The sequence below is a fragment of the Bos indicus x Bos taurus genome, chromosome 12, assembly GCF_003369695.1.
Source record: "Bos indicus x Bos taurus breed Angus x Brahman F1 hybrid chromosome 12, Bos_hybrid_MaternalHap_v2.0, whole genome shotgun sequence".
In the NCBI taxonomy this organism is placed as follows: Eukaryota; Metazoa; Chordata; class Mammalia; order Artiodactyla; family Bovidae; genus Bos; species Bos indicus x Bos taurus.
In genome coordinates, this window is record NC_040087.1 from 76,208,078 (window position 1) to 76,230,097 (window position 22,020).

The window sequence follows — 22,020 nt, forward strand, 5'->3', positions numbered from 1 at the left end:
TCTCCCTATGGGGGCAGCCTGTGCCTCTACTTGGAGCCTGTCCTTTTCTCGAGGTTCCCTGTGCTTGTCGTCCTCAGGGAGCTTGTTCTTCTCATCCCTGGGATCTACACTGTGCTGGCCACCAGGCTTGGCTTCTTCCCTGGGAAGTGAAGTGAAGTGAAGTGAAGTTGCTCAGTTGTGTCCAACTTTTTGCGACTCTGTGGACTGTAGCCTGCCAGGCTCCTCCGTTCTTGGAATTTTCCAGGCAAGGATACTGGAGTGGGTTGCCATTTCCTTCTCCAGGGGATCTTCCCGACCCATGGATCAAACCCAGGTCTCCTGCACTGCAGGCAAACTCTTTACCGTATGAGCCACCAGGGAAGTTCTCTTCCCTGGGAGTCCTCCTCAATCTCCTTAATTATTGCCATGAGAGCTGACACCTAGAGCATCAGCATTTGGAGTCAGTGTCAGCTGATGTAGAGCAAAGGCTGGATTCAGTGAGCTTTTTTTAGAATATAAATTATTTATTATTTTCTTTATTTGGCTGTGCCAGGCCTTAGCTGTGGCATTCAGGATCTTCAGTCTTCATTGCAGCATGTCGGATCTTTAGTTGTAGCACGCAGGTTCTTTGAGTTGCGGCGTGTGGGATCTAGCTTCCCAACCGAGGATTGAACCCAAGCCCCTGCGTTAAGAGCACAGAATCTCAACCACTGGACCACTGTAGAAGTCTCCTGCATTCAGTGAGCTTTTAAATTTCATTATAATTCTGTTTTTTGTGTATTCTCTTTATATATGAAAAACAATCTTTGATTCTCATTGCCTATCTGTCAGTAGAGGAAAATAGCATTGAGATTTGACAGGGGATTTGAACTGACACAATGAAGGAGTACGTCAGTGTGTCTGAAACCAGGCATTTGTTGCAAGGGCGGGGGCGGGGAGCGGGGGTGGTTCTCCATTTCCTCTATGTCCAGAAGCCTTTCCTGGCAGAATGTCTAGCCCACGAGACTCTTCGTCTTCATCTTGCATGAAAGCTGCGATTTGGTTCTGACGCACGGGTTACAGGAGCCTCTGAGCGTCCACACAATCTGTTATGCTAAATCACACCTGGTGTCTGCACAGAGAAGGCTCTGGCAAGCGTCCCCACCACTGGGACCCAGGCCTCTGACTCTGACGCCAAGACATGGCAGTGTTGCAGGGGGCCTTCCGAGAGCCTGGCTCACCGGCACGGCAGATTAACCTGCTTGTTCTCACGTTAAATGCTTTATGAAAATTCACCGGGTGCAGAAAGAGGGAAGAAAACCCAAGTGGTTCCACAGTGAGCCTGCCTGGCACCAGTGAAGGAATGAAAGTCAACGTGAAGAGCTGGCAAGAGGAAAAGGTGTAAAACGCAATGAAAACCAAGTGTGGCAATGCCAGCCATTGCATTGTTTTATTAGCATTTTCTCAAGGAAAACATTTAATTATAGAAGATCTAGTGTCCGTGAGCTAGGGAAGATGACGCTGGGCTTTGCCACTCTCTCCATGGTTTCCATTTTGTGGAGTAAAGTCAGCAGAGAGAAACCTCCATGCAGCCTGGTCCTTGAAGAAGGGTTCTTCACTGTAACCAAAGCTTAGTTTTCATAGGGCAGAATCTGCCTTTTGAAAAATAGAATATTCTGGAACTTCCCTGGTGGTCCAGTGGTTAAGAATCTGCACTTCCACTGGAGGAGGTACGCCTTCAATCCCTGGTGGGCAAACTAAGATCCCGCATGCCCCACAGTGTGGCAAAATAATAAAAACAAAATTATAGAAATAACAATAGAATCTTCTGATGGCTATCATCACCCTCCATTCTTTCAGTTTGCACACTGTATTTTTCTTTTCTTTTTCTTTCCTTGCTGATTTCTCTCTTTTTGGCTGTGCCTCACAACTTTTGGAATCTTAGTTCCCGAACCAGGGATTGAACTCAGGCCCCATCAGTGAAAATGCAGAGTCCTAACCACTGGACTGCCAGAGAATTCCCTTCCTCATTGATTTTAGAATAAAATAAAATGTATAAGGAATAAGATGGAAAAGTTCTACCCTTTAAAATATAATACTTTTACATCTGCTACCCAAAAGAAAAAAACTCTTTCTGAATTACCACTTTCTTTGGGAAATAACTAGGAAGCGAGACAAGCAACAATAACAAGCCATGAAAAATAAATGATCGGCTACTAAAAATGAGGTTGCGAGTATACATTTGAGCAACAGAAATCAAAAGAAACAAAGGTAGAACCAATGGGTAATATTGTGTGGGGAGTTTTAAAATTCCTTTTAGCCGTGAAGCCTCACTACCTTAAAAGCGGTTTGTGAGAATAGTGAGTTTAACGTACTGCATGGAATACTTCTTTACATTCTGTTTCTGCCATCCCAGAGCTTATTCAGTTACTTGATTTCTTCATTCATAGTTGCCAGGAGGATTAATTAACACTAAGGAATGGAAAGAATCCTGTTTGGGATGCTCTTCTGCCACGGGGGTAGAGCTTTCTGCCCAGAATAGGAGTCAAGACCTTGAACCCATAGCCAGCTCAAATTCCCATTAGCTTAGTCTGTTTAATTGCACGGTTGTTTGTACCTTATCATTAGACATTTATACTTCTGTCTGTAAGCTTTTATAACTTCCTACTTATGGAGACAAGATCCTTCGTGTCAGCACCTTAGCAAAGTGATATTGAAGGACTTGGCACTGACTCAGGCAGTTTTGCAGCCAAGCTCCATCCTAACCTGCCTTAGTGCAGCCTCACAGAGAAAAAGCCCCACCTGCCTCCAAAATTTGGTGATGGGCAGGGAAATGAATGTTTTCTTCCATATAATTAATTAAAGAAAGTTGAAGAAGTTGAAGTTGAGTCACTAAGTCGTGTCCGACTCTTGCGACCCCATGGACTATAGCCCACCAGGCTCCTCTGTCTTTGGGATTTCCTAGGCAAGAATACTAGAGTGGTTGCCGTTTCCTTCTCCAGAGTATCCTCCCGACCTAAGGATCGAACCCTGGTCTCCTGCATTGCAGGCAGATTTTTCACCGACTGAGCCATCAGGGAAGCCCCATAAATGAAGAAGCATTGGCTTATAAGAAAAAACTGTTCTTTGTTTTTTAAAAAAGATTAAGCATTCTTCACTGAGTTATCTTTTCTCCTTTGTCAAAGTTCAGTTGACTATATTTGTTTGGGTGTGGTGCGTGTTTTTCTGGACTCTCTATCCTTTTTTAAAATCTTTTTTTAAATTGGAGTATGCTTCCCTTCTAGCTCAGTTGTAACGACTCTGCCCGCAATGCAGGAGATCTGGGTTTGATCCCTGGGTCAGGAAGATCCCCTGGAGAAGGAAACAGTAACCCACTCCAGTATTCTTGCCTGGAGAATCCCATGGACAGAGGAGTCTGGCAGGCTACAGCCCATGTGGTCTCAAGAGAAGGACATGACTGAGCGACTAAACTAGCATAGTCACTTTACGATGCTGTGTTAGTTTCTGCAGCACAGCAGAGTGAATCAACTTCTGTATTACATACACCCCCTCTCTCACAAGCCTGCCTCCCTCCCCTCCCTCCCACACCTCTAGATCATCACAGAGCGTGGAGCTGAACTCTGTGCAACACAGCAGCTTCCCACTGGCCATCTACTTTACACATGGTAGGGTATATATGTCAGCGCTACTCTCTCAGTTTGTCCCACCCTCTCCTTCCGCACCATGTCCACAAATTTGTTCTCTTCCTCTGCGTCTCTACTCCTGCCCTACAGATAGGTTCATCAGGACCGTAAGAAAACTGTTTCTTGATATTTACATTAAGACCGTTTGGATCCCTTTCTAACCATGGATCTCACTGTTGGCTTGAGAGGTAAAGGAAGTCATCGGCCAGAATATGTTGGCATCACAGTAAAACTGCTCAGGCCAGGATTCAGGTGACATGGCTGTTACCTGGTGCGTATGTGGAACCACGGCAAGGCTGCCTCATTAAACTATGAACCGATCGCTCTCAATTTATTGTTAAAAAAAAAAAGAATGTAAGACCCGCGGCCCTGGCCTGTGTGGGGAATCCGTGACACCTGTGGCAGGCAGCACCGGATTCATCCTTATAAGGAAGCCAGGTAAGGGCAGAGTCCTTTGATGACACGCTCTCCTTTCACTTGTTTACTTTTATTCTCCCACGCAGACTGCAGCCCAGCAGGAGGGCTTTTAAACCAAAACAGTTAATTACCTCTTCCAACCCAACACAAACAGAGTCCCTTGAGAGGGAGAGGGCAGCTTTGCTTGGGGCTGTGCTTTGCACAAGGTGGGCAGGAGGCCACCTTCTCCGACAGAGGCCAGGTGGGGAGAGACCAATTAGAAGGGGCGGGGAGGGCGGCGGGCTGGCCCTCCCGCCCCACGTGTACTTTCCATTTCGCTTTCAAGGGCTCTCAAGGTACTGTGACACCCCTCACTCAGATCCCAGAATGTGTACAAACGCCCATTCCGAAGGCAAAAACAGTGGCTCTGGGACCCGAGACCCTCTCTCCCTGGAAGCGCGTGCCCCCACCCCCTAAACCGAGCATGCGCAGGGCGGCCTCAAGCAGGATCCTTGTCTTAGTGCTCAGGGGCTGCAGGGTGGACCTTCTCGCAGTCCAGGCTTGAGCACCGGACAGCTTCTGCTGTGGAAGCAGAACTGAACTGCCATGATTATTATTATAATTATTACTTTGGCTCCACCACACGGCACGTGGGGATGTTAGTTCTCAGATCGGGGATGGAACCTGTGCCCCCTGCAGCGGAAAGCTTGGAGTCCTCACCACTGGACCACCAGGGAAGTCACCCCTGAATTGTGACCCTTGTCCCACCCACCCCATCACCCTTTCCTCCCCCGGTGGAACAGGGCCTCCTGAATCCTGGGCTCTCCTCTGCCGGCTTGGGAATCTCCTGGCTTTTTGTCCGTCTCCTGGCACGGACCCTCCCCTCCTAAGGTCACAGGTACTGATCATCCGCCCTTTTATGCACTCACTCTTCCTGCCTCTGCCCTTTGCCCTTTGCCAGCTCTCTGCTGGGTCATCCCTTCTCCTCTGCACCTGCAGAAACCCTTAACTGCCCCGCCTCTGCTCTCAGCCCACAGTGTCCCCTCCTGCCTCTGAGTCCCACATCCTAATGTCTGTGCCACTGACTCGAACTGTTATTTCACTTCTCATCCTATGGGCCTTGTGACCCTGCCACTGGGTGATACCTTCCTGCATTGATTTACATGTCAGTATAAAGTGACTTGCTTCCCAGGTGGTATTAGTGGTAAAAAAGCCGCCTGCCAAAGAAGGTTAGACGAAAGAGACGCAGGTTTGATCCCTGGGTCAGGAAGATCCCCTGGAGGAGGGCATGGCAACCTACTCCAGTATTCTTGCCTGTAGAGTCCCATGGACAAAAGAGCCTGGCGGGCTACAGTCCATAGGGTCACAGAACAGACATGACTGAAGCAACTTAGCATGCGTGTATAAAGTGACATGTGTCTTTTGCCTTCCTCCACGCTTGTCCACAGCATGGTGGATAACATTTGACTGATTCCTATCCTACTTGTTAAGAAATTTTAATTGCTCCAGATCATGGACATTGGGTCGAAATGTGAGAATCATATTCAGGAAATGTTCTTTTCAGAATCACAAGCAGTCATTTTTTAAAAAGGACAAACCCTATCAGTTATCTAAATGTTTTCATGGCATCACTGACTCCATGGAGATGAGTTTGAGCATGCTCCGGGAGTTGGTGATGAACAGGGAGGCCTGGTGTGCTGCAGTTCATGGGGTCTCAAAGAGTTGGACAGGACTGAGCGACTGAACTGAACTGGAATGTTTTCAAGTATCTAGAAGCTTGGTCTTCAGTACATAAAACACCTCACGTGTGAGACATTGTAGAGTTGCCCTCCGGATCCTTCCCATCGTGGAGACGTGGCCGCTGCCCAGCACCCCCTCACCCCCGGGAGAGAGCAGTCACAGCCCCCGTTCCTCCCTCCTCCCTCCAATAGTCCACTTGGAACAAATCTCATGGCTCCCTGTGCCCTGCTGCACAGCTGGAACACAGAAATACCACAGCCCTTCTGAGGCTAAGAACAAGCAGTGAGTGAGAACAAAGCAAATAATGAGTGGAGAGAGCTGTGAACTTGCAGATTCCAGAGCTCCAGTCACATGAGTGTGGTCGCTGTTCTTGACATTGAGAAAGGCTATGCCAGCCTTTAGTAAGCAAATACTTTGTTTTTTCAGAGTGTTGTGTGTAAAGTGTACCTCAAAGCCTCACTATTAAATCTCAAAGTTAATAAGAAACGTTAAAAACACAGCTCTGCCCATGCAGGACACCTTCTCAGTACTAGCTTGACATTTCCCTATGGGTGTGGGTTTGAGGTCCCTCAGAGGCTCATGGGGCAGTCTGGCAAGGTCCTCAGAAACACACACGCACACACGAGGCCTGTCATGTAGAGTTGAGGAAAATCCACTCGGAGCAGGTGGGGAAAAGTGTAAGTGAAGTGAAAGTGAGAGTCACTCAGTCGTGTCTGACTCTGCAACCCCATGGACTATACGGCCCATGGAATTCTCCAGGCCAGAATACTCAAGTGGGTAGCCTTTCCCTTTTCCAGGGTTTCTTCCCAACCCAGGGATTGAACCCAGGTCTCCCTCTTCCTGACCCAGGACTTGAACTGGGGTCTCCCACATTGCAGGCGGATTCTTTCCCAACTGAGCTATCAGGTGGGGAAAGGGCAAAGTGAAAGAGGAAGAGCTAGCAGAATGGTGATGTGGAATGGACAGGGCCTTGGGAACGGGAAGGCCAAACACCAGCCCCTCTCCAGTCAGGGGCGAGGGCAGAGCTGAGCGAAGAGTCCCAGGGGAGTAAGCGCCTTCTTTCCACCTGAGTTTTTTCTTTCCAAGGAATTTTCATTGTATTTTATTGAACGATGAGGACTGAAACCACAAAATAAAACTATCACAAGCCTCCCTACCTCACACTGAATACAAATGTGTAGACTGAAAGTATATCAAAACTAAATGTTAAAGTAAAAACTGTAAGACTATTAGAAGAAGACATAGGTGTAAATCTCCGTAACCTTGGCTTAGGTAATGATCACAAAATGATCACAGACGTACAAGCTACCAAAGAAAAAAACAGATGAATTGGACTTCAGCAAAATTAACTTTTGTGCATTATAAGACACCGTCAGGAAAGTGAAATGACAGCCTACAGAAGGGGAGGAAATATTTGTGAATCATAGATATCTGATATGGATTTACTATCTAGGATATATAAACATTTATAATCTGACAATCAAAAGACAACCCATTTTTAAAAATTTAAGACTAGATATTTCTACAAAGAAGGTATAGATGGTACTTGACTTACAGTGGTCCACCTGGTGGGAAAGCAATACACATTCAATGAAAACCATAGTCTGAATATTGAATTTTGATCTTCCCCTGGTCAAGTGTTACGTGATCTGATCTTCTCTTGTGATCCTGGGCAGTGACAGTGAAGCACAGCTCCCAGTCAGCAAAGTGGTCTTGAGGTCGACCATCGATACAGTTGCAACCCTTCTCTACCCAGACAGCCATTCAGTTTTTCACTTTTAAGGACTGTAGTCAGTAAATTACATGAGATATTCATGTTTAGATGGTTTTGCCCCATTGTAGGCTAATTTAAGTGTTCAGAGCACGTTTAAGACAGGCTAGGCTGACCTTTGATGTTCGGTAGGTTAGGTGTATTAAATGCATTTTCAACTGATAATATTTTCAGCTTGCAATGGGTTTATCGGGACGTGACTCCATCATAAGTCAAGGGAGATCCGTGTACTGATGGCCAGTAAACACATTAAAAGATGCTCAGTATCATTAATCATTCGAGAAATGCAAATCAAAACCACAGTGAGATACCTTATTACACCCACAGGAATGGCTATTATCAAAAACATACAAAATGAAAAATAAGTGTTGGCAAGGGTGTGGAAAAATTTGGAACGCTGCTACATTGCTGATGAGAATGTAAAATGTACAGCCACTATGGAAAACAGTTCGGCAGTTCTTCAAAAAGTTAAATGTAAAATTACTAAATGGTCCAGCAATTCAACTCCTAGGTATATACCCAGAAGAATTAAAAACAGAGACCTAAAGAGCTACTTGTATGCCAAAGTACGCCCTCATACACATCCTGAGCCTTTTCAGTCCTTTGAATGGAAGCTGATTTGGCTTCCATTTTGGAACCTGTTTTAAAGAATCTCTCATAAAAAACACATCAGAAACTTTGCTGTACTGAAAGCTACAGTTTCAGAGCAGAGTGCCTAGAATGTAATAACTTGTGGGATGAAATCAGTAAATGAACATTTTCCTCATTTTTTTATTGTGATAAAGTACACATTGCTTAAAATTCAGCATCATACTCATTTTTTAAACCATGTGTTTCTTTTTAAAAAATATTTATTATTTATTGGCTCTTCTGAGTCTTTGTTGCTGGATGAGGGCTTTCTCGAGTTGCAGTGAGGGAGGCCTACTTGCTAGTTGCGGTGTACGGGATTCTCATTGTGGTGGCTTCTGTTTTGGAGCCCAGGCTCTGGGGCTCACAGGTTTCATTGCCTCGTGGCACCTGGGATCTTCCCGGACCAGGGATTGAACCCGTGTCCCCTGCACTGACAGGCAGGTTCCTAACCGTTGGAAAGCCCCATCATAGCCATTTTTAAGTGTACCATTAAGTGATTATTAAGTACATTCACATTGTTGTCCTTTTGTAACTGGCTTATTTCACAACTCAGTGTCTTCAGGGTTTATCCATCTTATAGCATGTGTCAGAATTTCCTTCCTGTATAAAACTGAATAACATTCCATTGTATGTATTAAACACATTTCACTTGTCCATTCTTCTGTCTGAGTACCTGGTGGCTTAGACAGTAAAGAATCTGCCTGCAATGAGGGAGACCTGAGTTCAATTCCTGGGTTGGGAAGATCCCCTGGAGAAGGAAATGGCAACCTACTCCAGTATACTTGCCAGGAGAATCCCATGGACAGAGGAGCCTGGTGGGCTACAGTCCATGGGGTCAAAAAGAGTCAGACACAACTGAGCGACTAACACACATTTTTCTGTCAATAGACTCTTGGGTTGCTTCCACATTTTAACTATTGTGAATAATGCTGCTATAAAAATGGATGTACAAATAATTTCTTGGAGATCTGCTTTCAGTACTTTGGGGTGTATACCCAGAAGTGAAATTGCTGCATCATATGTTAATTCTATTTTTAATTTTTTTAGTAACTGCCTTATTATTTTCTGTAGCAGCTGTACCTTTTTATACTTCTACCAGCAGTGCACTAGAGTTCCAGTTTCTCCACATCCTCCCCAATACTTGTGTTTTTCTGGGGGTTTTTTGATAGTAGCCATCCTAATGGATATGAAGTGGTATCTCAGTGTAGTTTAAATTTGCATTTCCCTAATGATTAATAGGGCTTCCCTTGTGGCTCAGCTGGTAAAGAATCTGCCTGCAATGCGGGAGACCTGGGTTCGATCCCTGGGTTGGGAAGATCCCCTAGAGAAGGGAAAGGCTACCTACTCCAGTATTCTGGCTTGGAGAATTCCATGGACAGTATAGTCTGTGGGGGTCTCAAAGAGTCGGACACAACTGATCGACTTTCAAAAAAAAAAAAAATGATTAATAACTGTGGTTTTGGAGAAGACTCTTGAGAGTCCCTTGGACTGCAAGGAGATCCAACCAGTCCATTCTAAAGGAGATCAGTCCTGGGTGTTCATTGGAAGGACTGATGCTAAAGCTGAAACTCCAATACTTTGGCCACCTCATGCGAAGAGCTGACTCACTGGAAACGACCCTGATGCTGGGAGGGATTGGGGGCAGGAGGAGAAGGGGACGACAGAGGATGAGATGGCTGGATGGCATCACCGCCTCGATGCACATGAGTTTGGGTGGACTCCGGGAATTGGCGATGGACAGGGAGACCTGGCGTGCCACGATTCATGGAGTCACAAAGAGTCAGACAGGACTGAGTGACTGAACTGAATGATTAATGATATGGAGTATCTTTTCATGTGCTTATTGGCCATTTGTCCATCTTCTTAGGAGAAATGTCTGTTCAAGTCCTTTGCCTATTTTTGAATTGGCTTGTTTGGGTTTTTTGGTGTTGAGTTTTAGGAGTTCCATATATGTTCTGAATATGTCTTCTTTTATCAGATATATAATTTGTAAATATCTTTTCCCATTCTATGGGTTGCCTTTTTATTCTCTTGATAGTGTCTTTATTCTGTTAAATTGATTTTCTTCTGTTGATGTACAACATCTAAAAATTTTCATGAAGTTCAATTTGTTTATTTTTCCTTTTGTTACCTGTGCTTTTGGTGTTATCAACAAATGAAATTTTAAGCCAGTTCAGTCCAGTCACTCCAGTCACTTAAACTCTTCAAGATCCTGTGGACTGCAGCACACCAGGCTTCCCTGTTGTGCCAGGGAACTTATAGTATGTTCAGTATTGCTGTAGATTTTCTTTTTTTGAAAATAGACAAACCTTGGGATTTCCCTGGCAGTCCAGTGGTTAAGATTTTGTGCTTCCATCACGGGGGACATGAGTTCAACCCCTGATCAGGGAACTAAGACCCCACATTCTGCATGGTTCAGCTCACAACAAAACAAAACAAAAAAACCTGGGTAAACCAAGATTTTTTTCCATGTGGGAAAAACAATGGGCCAGAAAATTCAACAGTATCACCTTACCCGAAGAAACACTACCAGGTTGCAGTAATCAATGAAAATTTGTCTTTTTTTCTAATACAGTCAGTACAACAGTCTCTGTGATTATGATATATTTATCAGAAAAATACAATAATTTACTAATGATGACTTGTTTATGTCACAGGCACTTCTGTTTTCTAATATTAATGTTTAAAAAGAACTTACACGGAAAAGAACATCCTTACATGGAACAATGCATCAGAACCTTTTATTTTAAACCAATCGATCTCAAAATTTTCCAAAAAATCATTTCATATAGATGCTAATCTATAGCTATAGATGCTAATCAGGGCCTTCTGCCCCAAATTTGTTCCAGTCCATGCTTATGACATCATTTGATGAATTAGACAAAATGGAAGTGAGGTGAATTGGACAAATTCAGAAAAGACAATTCACTAGTGTTTCTGGGTATGTGGTGTGGTGATTTGCCTTTTGTAGGATAAGAATATTAATTGTTCGTTTAAAAAATTCACACAGATTAAGCATCTCTCTGGAGCTGGGAACCCTTCTGTATTACTTAATTCCCAAATCTCCTTTCGACCACATGGCTTTTCCTCTGCTCCTGTTGCGTTCAGGGTTGTCTTGGCGATTTCCTCTGAAAACAAACTATAGGTTAACAGACAAGGTTCAAGGGGTGGTGGAGGGCGGGTAGGAGAAGAGAAAGGTGCTAATTCAGATGTTATGAAACTGTGATGATGCTATTATTTAAGACACTTATTTGGGTGTGTTTATACTTTGTAGTTTTATAAAGAAGCCCAAGGGGCTCCTCCTGGTTGTCACCATCCTCCTTGCACCTCGGGTCCTGTCTGTCTCTTCCTATCCGACAGAAGAAGTGACGCCGCTCTAATCCCTGCAAGTTTGGAACTAATGAACTGACTGCTGAGCTGCCGCCACGGAGCTTGGTCCCAAACTGTACTGTACTTCACACTCGATTTATTCTCCAGATGGCGAGACTGTGCCGCCCTGCCGCGAGGGACCACCTCTTCCACTGGAGTGTAAAAGTGGACGGATGTTGTTTTCTTTGCAGATTTGATCATTCTGAGCTCGAAACTTGTGAGGATGATTAGTTATTAGCTCTAATGGGTGCCAAGTGAACCAACTGCACGCATATTTTCTCCTTTCATTTTGGAGTCTGCAGGTCTCGGGGATGGTTGATTTATTCGCTTTCTTACGTCAGCAGAGCGTGTCTCTCTTCCCCAGGTGATACGAACCCGGTCTCTGAAATCATAGCACGCCTTGGTTCCCGGCCCAGACAGAGTCACATGATCCGTCGGCTTATGTATAAGGACAAGTTTATTAGCCCCTGGTCCACTGCACTGAGCAGCCCATGGCACGAAATATCGATTGAAATGTGGGAACTTTGGTAACATCACCTTTTAGACCCGGGGCCTGTGAACATTCTGACCTGTGCCAACTTGCTCTGTGACCTTTGCAGACCCTACCTCTGGAATCAGACCTACTCCAAACACACGATGCTAATTAAGTCTCTGCAAAAATCTAATGTAATTGTTGAGCAAGGCCTTAAATTCATTATTCCCTCTTTTCAGGTTGTCAGGTCTTAGAAGGACGAGTTTATCCTACATTGAGAAATGCTGACCAAGGCCGTCCTGTAGTGTTCACACATTTAGAATGCAGCTCCTACTAAACCTTATTTTGGAAGACCTGTTTTGTTAACAGAATGTAAGACCCCCTCCACCCTTGCCCCCAGGCCCTCAGCCTGCCAAAAATTTCATTTCTTAGTGGCCTTTTTTTGCCTTCATTTCCTTTTCCTCCTTTCTCCAGGGACCACTTACCTCCCAGTAATCTCAGCAGATCATCCATATAGCCCTTCTGAGAAGGTGGTGTCTGCCAGGCCAAGTCTTACTAATCCCCCTAATGAGATGGAACTTGGAAGGATGGTCAGGAACAAACAGGAAAAAGAGAGGGAAAGAGGATGAAAGCGTAAAGGGAGTGAGGTGATGGAGATGAAAGAGATGTAAGAGAGCCGGTAGCAAGAGGTAAGGTCCGTGTTAGAAAGGGAGAGAGAATAGCACGGACAGAATTTCTTTCTTTTCACAACTGGTGGACTGTGGCTCTCTCTAGCTGAACACCCAGAACTAAACCTAATTGTTCTTAGAAACTGCCTTCCTCTCACCCAACAGATGGCATGGGTGTGTTTGCTAGCAAAGTAACATATTTCACCATTAAAATACCAAAAAGAAAAAAAAAATCCACATGCTTGTTGGTTGGTGTAAATTCAGGGAAGTTGTTGGATATTTTAGGATACATAGCAGAGGGATGCACACTTGGTTTATGTAAATTGTCACAAGCAACAGCCTGTTAATAAGGGTGTTGTGTGGCAAAATACCTCCAAAGCGACCATCTTTTTTTGGAAAGGTATAGAATGATGAACTGGAAAGAGCTTGGTTTGAATTCTGAGCCAGAAAGAGGGGGGGAAAAAAGAGTTTAATAAAATGCTGAGTATTCACTGCTCATTATTATAGCATGAAAAGTACTAATCAGATTATGCCTAAAATTGGAATGGGGTACTTCATTTGCAGCCGATTTCACAAGGGCCAAATTTTACTAAGTAAACCAGAATGTGCTGAAACCATGGCAATCTGACTTTAGATAAAAATTATAGACAGGTTTAGAACATGAGCTTTGAACAAACAGTCTCCTTCAAATCCAAGTGAAACGACTAAACAGCTTAGAGGTCAGATTTTGTTTGACCCCAACATTAACGATTTAGGAAGCGGATGTTGCGGGGGATCTTACACGTGCAGATTAAACTGGGAGGATGGCAGTGATGATTCAGATTTGCACTTCATGTGATGTTTCTCCCTCTCTGTCTGATTCACTTCACTCAGTTTGACACTCTAGGTCCATGTGAAATCTAAAAAGAAACGATACAAATAAACTTACAAAACAGAAAGAAACTCACAGACTTAGAGAATGAATTTATGGTTGCCGGAAGGAAGGAAAGGGGGAAGGGATAGTTAGGGAGTTTGGGATGGACATGTACACAGCGCTGTGTTTGAAATGGATCACCAACAGGGACCTACTGTGCAGCACAGGGAACTCTGCTCAATGTGGCAGCCTGGATGGGAGGGGAGTTTGAGGGGAGAATGGATGAAACGTGTATATACAGCTGAGTCCCTTTGCAGTTCACCTGAGACTATCACAACAGTGTTTGTTAATCAGCTATAGCCTGATACAAAATAACAAGTTAAAAAAAAAGCGATAAATAAGTGAAACGCACTACAGCCTAAACACTCTGGTTAGTTCCCTTGCATTTTCCATTCACTCTGTCTCAGGAGACCCTTTCCACACCCGACCTGCCCTTGGCAAACCTGGAAGTTGAAACGTTTCTGAGCTGGAGCCACCCTGAGTTCTAGAGCTGCACCAGGCTTCATGGAGCATTAGCACATCTTGGGTTCTCTGAGGCCATGGATCTAAATACACACAGCCGTCGTTTCTCCCAACAGTCACAGACAGCCTGGGAACCATCCTAGTGAGTTGACTTCTGCTCTTCCCCATCAGGATTTTCTTATTCAGTGATCGTAGCAAGAGGGCACAGTAGAGCAAGTGGAAACATTCTGTCCCTGCAGAACAGCCCACAGCATGGTAGAGCCCAGCCACCGTGGCTGCGTCCTCCCCCACGGTAGCTAGTACAAGCTCTCGTCTAAGCTGGCCTAATTATTAGCAGTCAGATCTCAGTAAATCAGGACTCCACAGAGCTGTCTTAAACTGCTCCCTTGGACTCTGCTTCCGAGCTGACAACCCTAAGCGTTTCCTCACACTGTTTAACTCAGACCACGTTTGGAGGTCTTCCCTGCATCCACCCAGTCGCAGACCTACATCCGTCTGGTTTAAATCTACTGTCCTGGCTGGTCTCCTTGATTGGACTTTGACTCAGTATTGGCTCAAATAATTGTTTTTTTCTCTCCGCTTTGGTTTGTGATTTTCCTAGATAACTATGGCTGTTCAAATGCCCGTATATTGTTAAGACTTTTTTTTTCCCCCCAAGCTACATTCATCAGCAGTGAGAAGCTTTAAAGTTTTATTAGTATCATAAAAACCCTTCTCAAATGAAACTACTTTTGATAACTGTTCATTCTGACAATGAGAATTTGTTGAGGGCTGTTGGCAAGTGGGAGGAATTTGTTTTTGAAACTGAAATTGGCAGGAAGTAATGACCCCAAGTGCTTTCTTCCTCTTGATTTCAGCCCCCACGCCCTCAACGCACTCCTCTCTCCCCAGGCCCTACCCCACCTTCATCACCCCCAACTCAAAAGTCAGTAAATAACATGTTTAATTTTGTACTGTTTTTCTGGGGACAATTCAAATACTGAAGCAGATCTTCAACCTTTCAGCTTTACTTAACTGTGGAGCAAAGCCTGTCAAATCAAAGGGAAAAAAATATGTATTTGTCTACCGCTTCATGAAGGGATTTCCTCTTGGTGATATTATTGCCTTCCATGTGAAGAAGTTGGAGCTTTTTTGTAGCGGGGAGTGTCATTTTCCTGTGAGTGCCTTCTTAATTGAATGTCAAGATTCAACACAGTTGCAAAATAATTTTTAAGTGAATAAAAAGCATGAAGCCTATAGATAGAGAAAAACAAAACCTTATTTTTTCCCTAATGTGAATATGCTGGCAGTCAAGACTACCATTAGTCCATAAGTTATCTAGTTTCTTGTATTTATTAAATAAGAAAATGCAGGTAGAGCACTTAGTACCATGCCTAGTGCTTAGTAAGTGCTCAATAAATGTGACCCAGTAATTATTTTATCTTTCCAATGGAAAAGTAATGCTAATGAGCAAGTGCCTGCATACATGCTCAGTCACTTCCAACTCTTCGAGACCCCATGGACCACAGCTCGCCAGGCTCCTCTGTTCATGGGATTTCCCCAGCAAGAATACTAGAGTAGGTTGCCATGCCCGCCTCCAGGGGATCTTCTTGACCTAGAGATCGAACCTACATCTCCTGCGTCTTCTGTTTTGCAGGCAGTTTCTGTACCGCTGAGCCACTGGGGAAGCCCTAATGAGCAAGATGAGACCACTATTAAATATTTAGAGTTTCACCAGCATGCATTACAATGGCTCTCATTTCTGCTCTAGTCAACTTGAATAAAGTCTGGAAATCAATCACTTGCCCATCATTTCAAACATCATTTACTTGGTGGCTATAGTAGGCACTGTAATGGTGCTCAGACTCTCAACCCACATAAGAATTTCATGATGGTTTGATTGTGTTTCCCCTCAATGGCACATAAGCTAAGGAGATACATTTTATCTACACTTGTAGGATGAAGCTAGATTGAGAATAGTAAAAACTCTTGAAGACTTTGACCTGGGCCCAACTGAAAAGTGTGTGAGGATCAACTCGGTGTCCAGCGGTCTGGCCGAAGAAGACCTGGAGGCCATCCTGCAGTCTCGGGTCCTTCCTTCCAGCCTCATGCTCCCGAAGGTCGAAGGTCCTGAAGAAATCCAGTGGGTGAGTAGCTCATACACTTTGCTTTAATTAAAGACTGGGGAGCGGCTAAGAAGGAGTAGCAAGAAAGGAAGGGTTTGGATGCTTCAGGTTTTGAAAATGCACACACAGAGCAGAGGAAAATGGAACCGAGAAAAAGGAACCAAAAAGACCATATCCTGCATCCAAGGAGAACCTGGCTTTGCCCTAAGTGTTCAACAGAAAACGATCTACACTTGAAATGATGCTTCTGCTGCCGGCACAGATATGTGGTTTAGACAGAACAGCTTCCTCTAGAGCAACCCTGGAAACCAGGTTACCCGGGACTAGAGACAGCTAGGCCCTACCCCTCCACCTGGAAGAGTAGAGATGTGCATGGCTCTTAGGCAGGTTGATTTGAAGTCATCGCGGATGGCGAAAGCACATAAACTGCAAAGGAAAAAAATGAACCTAAAGGAGGAGAGGAAAAGGTCACTCCTTAGGGCAACTGGAGGAAGAGACAGGAAGCTTTTAACTAGTGGTTTTAATTAGCACAGATATTATTTCCTGAACAGTTCCCTAGTTCATCCTTTTTAAATTGCTGACAGGTGTGTTTGTTTCATGACAGACTTTTCAGCCAATAAAACCCTGGCATGTCAAATTACTTAAGAAAACTTTGAAATGGGCTTAATTAGACTATGATTGTTTTCATTGTTAAAGCAGGACCCGGGTTGGGGGGTTGGGTGGGGCTAGATTTTATTTAGGGGTCACTGTGATGCTACAGATCTCTGCTGAATATAGGGCGGTTCCATTGTGCCAGTCAGGGGTGGGGGGCCCATGGCACCAGGTGCTGGAGGCGTGATAAAGGTGTGTGGACAGTGGTTTGATGCCACGTCCGAGGTGACCTCTAAGGTGGTGGCTACAACTGAGTCCTAGACATGACACCCAGACACTGCTCACCTTTTCCGCCCTCGTAGCTGTGTCGGCTTTGTGCTTTCCAGTGCCGTGGCTGCCTGCCACACGTGGGTGGAAGCACTTGAAGTGTGGCCAGTCCAGACTGAGATGTGCTGTAAGTGTAAAACACACCCGGGACTTCGAAGACCTCACAGCACCCTCCCCACACACCCACCACCTGCAAAAAAGAGAATGTAAATCATCTCAGTAATTTTTAATGTCGATGACATGTTGAACTGATAATATTTCAGACATCCTGGGTTGAATAAACCTCTTATTAAAATGAAACTCACCTGTTTCATCCTTCTCTTTTAATGCAGCTACTGCAAAGTTCATAATGACATACGCAGCTGCCATTATTTTTCTGTTGGACAGTTCATCGCGGCGTCTTCTTGAAGACCTGCGTTCAACGGCCCCCGTTTACTTTCCAAACTAGAGTTCTCCTGGGCCAGGTCACCCCCCAGCAGCTGGGAGGTGCTGGTGAGAGAAGGTTCACATCCTCCAGGTCCGACTGATCCGGACGTGTCCTAGGTTGATTGAAATGGAATCTGAAGTCACTGTTCCCTTTTGGATTCTGAGTTAATGCCTATTTATCACCGTTATTACCCCTCATTTGAGAGGGGAGGGCTCACCCCGGCCTTCGGCCACAGCCTCTGTGCGCTGTTTTAAATCCCTGGCTTGTGAGGAAAGTACCGAAATCTAAATAGGATTTCTAGTTAACAGAAGTCTTTGGGGCTGTTTATTTTTTGCTCTCCGTTTGTATTTATGTGAAGCATAAAACCCAGAGCCTGATGCACAACTGAAAGATGGGCTTCCTTGTTTTCTTTTGTGTGAGAATCTCTTACTGGCCTTTTGTCGCTAGTGTGGGTTCTTGTTTGACTGGCACGGCTTATTGGACTATAACAAGCGTGACTCTGCCTCCTTTGTGGCGGGACAATTCTCCCACAAATCCCGAACGGGGTGCATTCTTCCAGCACACTATTGGGTGTGCACTGGAATTGAAAGAATTGCTGAGCCCGGCTACTTCATCTCCTCCCCAATCTCTTTGTGATCTTCCCCCTTCTTTCCCTCCCCCCAACACAACCCCCCCAGTCCCCTCCACCTCGCTGAAATGAACACTTTACCAGGCCGGAAACATTTAATCGTCTCCTTTTGAAAAAATTAATTGAAACTTCTCCACTAGTTACCTTTTGTGTTAGTACTTAATGCAATTTTTTAAGAAAGGAGAGGAGGAGGAGGAGGAGGATGGGCTAGAATATTTAATTTTTAAATGCCCCTCCTGGCTTAAAAACAAAAGGCATTAGAGATTTTTCTCACTAGGAACCAGGGAAGGGGTTGTAAAAGATTTACCCAGTTTTTTACAGGTTTTGTAGTTATAATTATTATCACCAAGAATGGGACAAGTGATGTTTCAAGGTTTTGTTTTTTTTAACAAGAAAAAAAAATCTTTTTTTTGGCTGCACAGGTAATACCACTAATATTTTATCACCCATTTTCTAGCTTCAGTGTGACATAAATTATGTTTTCTTTCCATTCTCGTGGAATACTATATGTTTGTCCCCTGAAATTGTAGCCTTCGCTTCCTCCTTGCTATTTCGGTTGAGTTATTCCTTCCCTTGTAAAGTTGCTAAGGAGGTGATGATGATGGTGTCGAGGAAGGGAGGGGCAGTGGGTGCAACTGGGAATAATTCTTCATTACTGAAAGCTGTGATTTATTTTAGCCTAATTGTAAAGTTACTGCAAATTGCTCAAAAGCTTTTTAAAGATCCCAGTGATTAGATTTTTTTTGGTGGTTGTTGGGGGGAGGGACGCTGCATAGGCAAGGAGGGGGCAGCTAAAAGGGGAAATAACACCTCTAATCCTGCTTCTGGTAAATAGGCTGCCAGCTTTTAAAATGAGTTTCCTTTCTATTAGTCAGAATATTATGCTAAGCCTTAAGCATTAGTTTTTTTATGTTGCCATAGCAGCCCTGTTCCTGCAGGGTGGTGACCTGCCATGATTACAGTACAAAGCTTATAGGGTCTTGAAACCCCCTTTGAAGATGAAAAGTCTTTGATGGTTTATATTTATGCAAATCTCTTAGATATGATTTACCCAACTGAGACTGAATGGAGAGATGATTAAAATTCCCTTTTCCTTTGATATCCATTAATGGCTGAATATTCCTTAAATTTAAAATGGATATATATGTTTTTATCGTTATTTACAAAAATATCTTTATCATACCTGTGTGTGTGTGTGTGTATGTGTGTGTTTTTATCTCCCCACATCTTATTAGATCTAGATGGACATAATAGATTTACAATTTAGAGTGTGGTGGGGTTTTTTTTTTCTCCCCCTTTGAAAGGGGTGGGGGGAGATCTGTGTGAGAGCTTTTGTATGTTTCCAGATGATAGATTTTGGAATTTGGGCTACCCCACTGACAGCACAGAGCTAGCTGTGAACTGGTCTCATGGAAAAAATTGGCGAGCTTTGGTCTTCAAAGAATTAAACTTCCTTTTTAAGGTCTTCCTAGGTAAGCTAAAAAATTATGGAGAAAAACCTCGGAACAAAGGGTAATGTCGCTATAATGAATAATATGGATTCCACGTAGAAGGCTGCTGAACAGTCACACTGATGTCCTTCTGGGTCGGAAACGAAACCAGAATGGCAGGTAGAGCGAGCCTTCATTGTTTTAGGGGCCTGCCACTTGCACAGAACGGAATGGAGGCGAGAGGTCTTAAGTAAATATGTTCTCAAGGAAAGTATTTGAACTCAAGAATCTCTCCTTCCACCTCTAACTCCTAGGCCTCAAATTGCTCCTTCAGGAAAAAAAAAAAAAAAAGATACTGTTTGGGGTTTTACTATTTCATTTTTGGAAACTTTGTTTTCCTCTGTTCTTTTCTTTTTTTTAATTCTTTTATGTATTACTTCCTCAGGTCAAAGACTTAAATACCACTTCTACTCTAGAGCTCAATGATTGTACATTTTTCCCCACTAGTCACTTATGACACTTTTTAATTTTAGCTTTCCGACAAATTTTCATTCTACTTAAAAGACCGAAAACTTGAACAACCTATGAATTTAATCCCTTTTGTGGAAACTGCAATGGGTTTGCTCAGTTTTAAGGTAAGAAATCCATAATATGGCTAATAAGTCAGAATTTTATTTATTACCTGAAAAGAACTTTGGTTTTCAGTCTTGGCATCTGCTTAAAATATTTTTCTAGAAAGATTTATAAAGCACAGTAAACCTTGAGCACCATGTGTTATCTGTAACAACCAAAAACCAGGTTGTGAGCATCTTAGAAAACAAGAAACTGGCTAAGTAGCAAGAAAAAACTTCCTAGTCCTAAGTATTTAAATGAAATATTTACATATTCCTGGTATTAATTTTAATTAATCACTGTAAATTTTTGCTGTGAATTATTTCATTTATAGAATAAGTGTACATGAACATATGTCACCCTTATGAATTAACTCAATTATCCTTTTGTGACAATTGCCATCTACTGGGAAATTTTCAGGCCTGTTTGTAGCAACATTAACTATAATGTCTAATAGCCAAGATTACTGTTTTTGAGTTAGTGTACACACTAATTTGTTCTATGTTATTTCAACTTGCCACATTAAAACGTAAAATACTTCCTAATGTACATACAAGAAGATTTGCTGAGCCAAGCTTTTTCACCGTTGTATGATCGCATTGAACTATGTGCCTTAACAAATTCATAGCCAGCTTGTTTCTTTTTCCTGTTGATCAGTGGCCATCTAAGTTGTTATCCAAAATATGCTTCATTCACGTTCCATCTGACCTGTAAACATCACTGTAGCACCCCTTCTCAGAGGGCAGGAGAGGAGAAATATCTAAAAACAAAAAGAGAAAGTCCAGCTGTACGGGGGAGGTAATATGTGAACCAGTGCTCGGAGAGGAAACTTTGAGACCTGCTGGCCCGTGCAGGAGGGGCAGCGTGCAGACGCTTGGGGAGCTGCATCAGCACGTTTACACCAGCAACCACAAATTCCCCCAGTCTTCCCTAGAATTCTGAGGATATAATCGATGCAGATTCCCTAGATGCAACTAGACTCATACAGTGATTTCAGTTGAAGCACTGATTTGCCATTTTATTCATAATAGAAGCGCTCTCAGCCCCTGAAATTGATCAGCAGTGCTCTCACCCTTCCTCATGTCTTCCCCACCCACATATATTAGCATGCTGACTCTCCACCTTTCCAGAGTCACAGTCGTGTCTAAGATGACCGCTGTTCATCTTTATTTTCACCAAGAAATGTCCAAGTTGCTTATTAATATATCTTGCATGACTTACTGCGTTTTTATTTTCTCTTCTGGAGTTGTAGAGTTCTGTATTGTTTGTTTTTAATCCTGAGACCATTTACTGAGAAATCTTGATCCCAAAGCAAATAATCCAATTAGTTTGATTTTTAAATTCTTTCCTTTTCTCCTGCGGCTTTATGTTTATTGTTGGAGGGTCTCCTAAAGCAGAAACAAATTTTTGGAAGAACAGAAGTAACTTCTAGTACCATCAAAATGAGTGAACTTGGAAGTTTCTCTAAAGATTGGATGAACTAAAATGTGAACATTATATCAATATTAATAACATATTTACAACTATATTAATGTAGTCCATTAAGCAAAGCAAATATGTGCAACATAACTTACATGGGACAATATTAAGTACTTTTGAAAGGGGTGAATTGGGGCTGCATTTTCGGGACAGCTTTCTGCCAAACGGTGTTAGGAGTTGCATCTTTCTGTTACTGAAATATACCATGCTGCTTCTCTCTAACGTGTGTGTGTGTGGTTCTGTTCTGTTTTTTTACAGGCAGTGTGTGAGGAAGCAGTAAAGAACGGGCCTCGAGTGGGTCTTTTTCTAGATGCTGTAGTTTTTGGAGGAGAAGACTTTCGAGCCAGCATAGGTGTCAA

General features: G+C 43.5%; 1 protein-coding gene and 2 long non-coding RNA genes across 8 annotated transcripts in view; 1 reads left to right on the forward strand and 2 right to left on the reverse strand.

The window, feature by feature from the left end:
* The window catches only part of CLYBL (citrate lyase beta like), a 237,887-nt gene that overhangs the window by 188,466 nt on the left and 27,401 nt on the right, over positions 1–22,020 (forward strand). For all 6 annotated transcript variants that reach the window (XM_027557895.1, XM_027557896.1, XM_027557894.1 and 3 more), the window contains 3 exons: positions 16,000–16,188; positions 20,104–20,205; positions 21,920–22,013. In XM_027557895.1, the coding sequence (XP_027413696.1) occupies positions 16,000–16,188; positions 20,104–20,205; positions 21,920–22,013 (385 nt within the window). The remainder of the gene's footprint in view (positions 1–15,999; positions 16,189–20,103; positions 20,206–21,919; positions 22,014–22,020) is intronic.
* Positions 10,896–17,511, reverse strand: LOC113902521. The gene is made up of 3 exons (XR_003513850.1): positions 17,391–17,511; positions 17,104–17,275; positions 10,896–13,586 (listed from the first exon to the last, which is right to left on the reverse strand). It is a non-coding gene; the product is annotated as an uncharacterized LOC113902521 (long non-coding RNA).
* Positions 17,538–20,828, reverse strand: LOC113902520. Its single transcript, XR_003513849.1, has 3 exons — positions 20,737–20,828; positions 20,253–20,348; positions 17,538–17,624 (listed from the first exon to the last, which is right to left on the reverse strand). It is a non-coding gene; the product is annotated as an uncharacterized LOC113902520 (long non-coding RNA).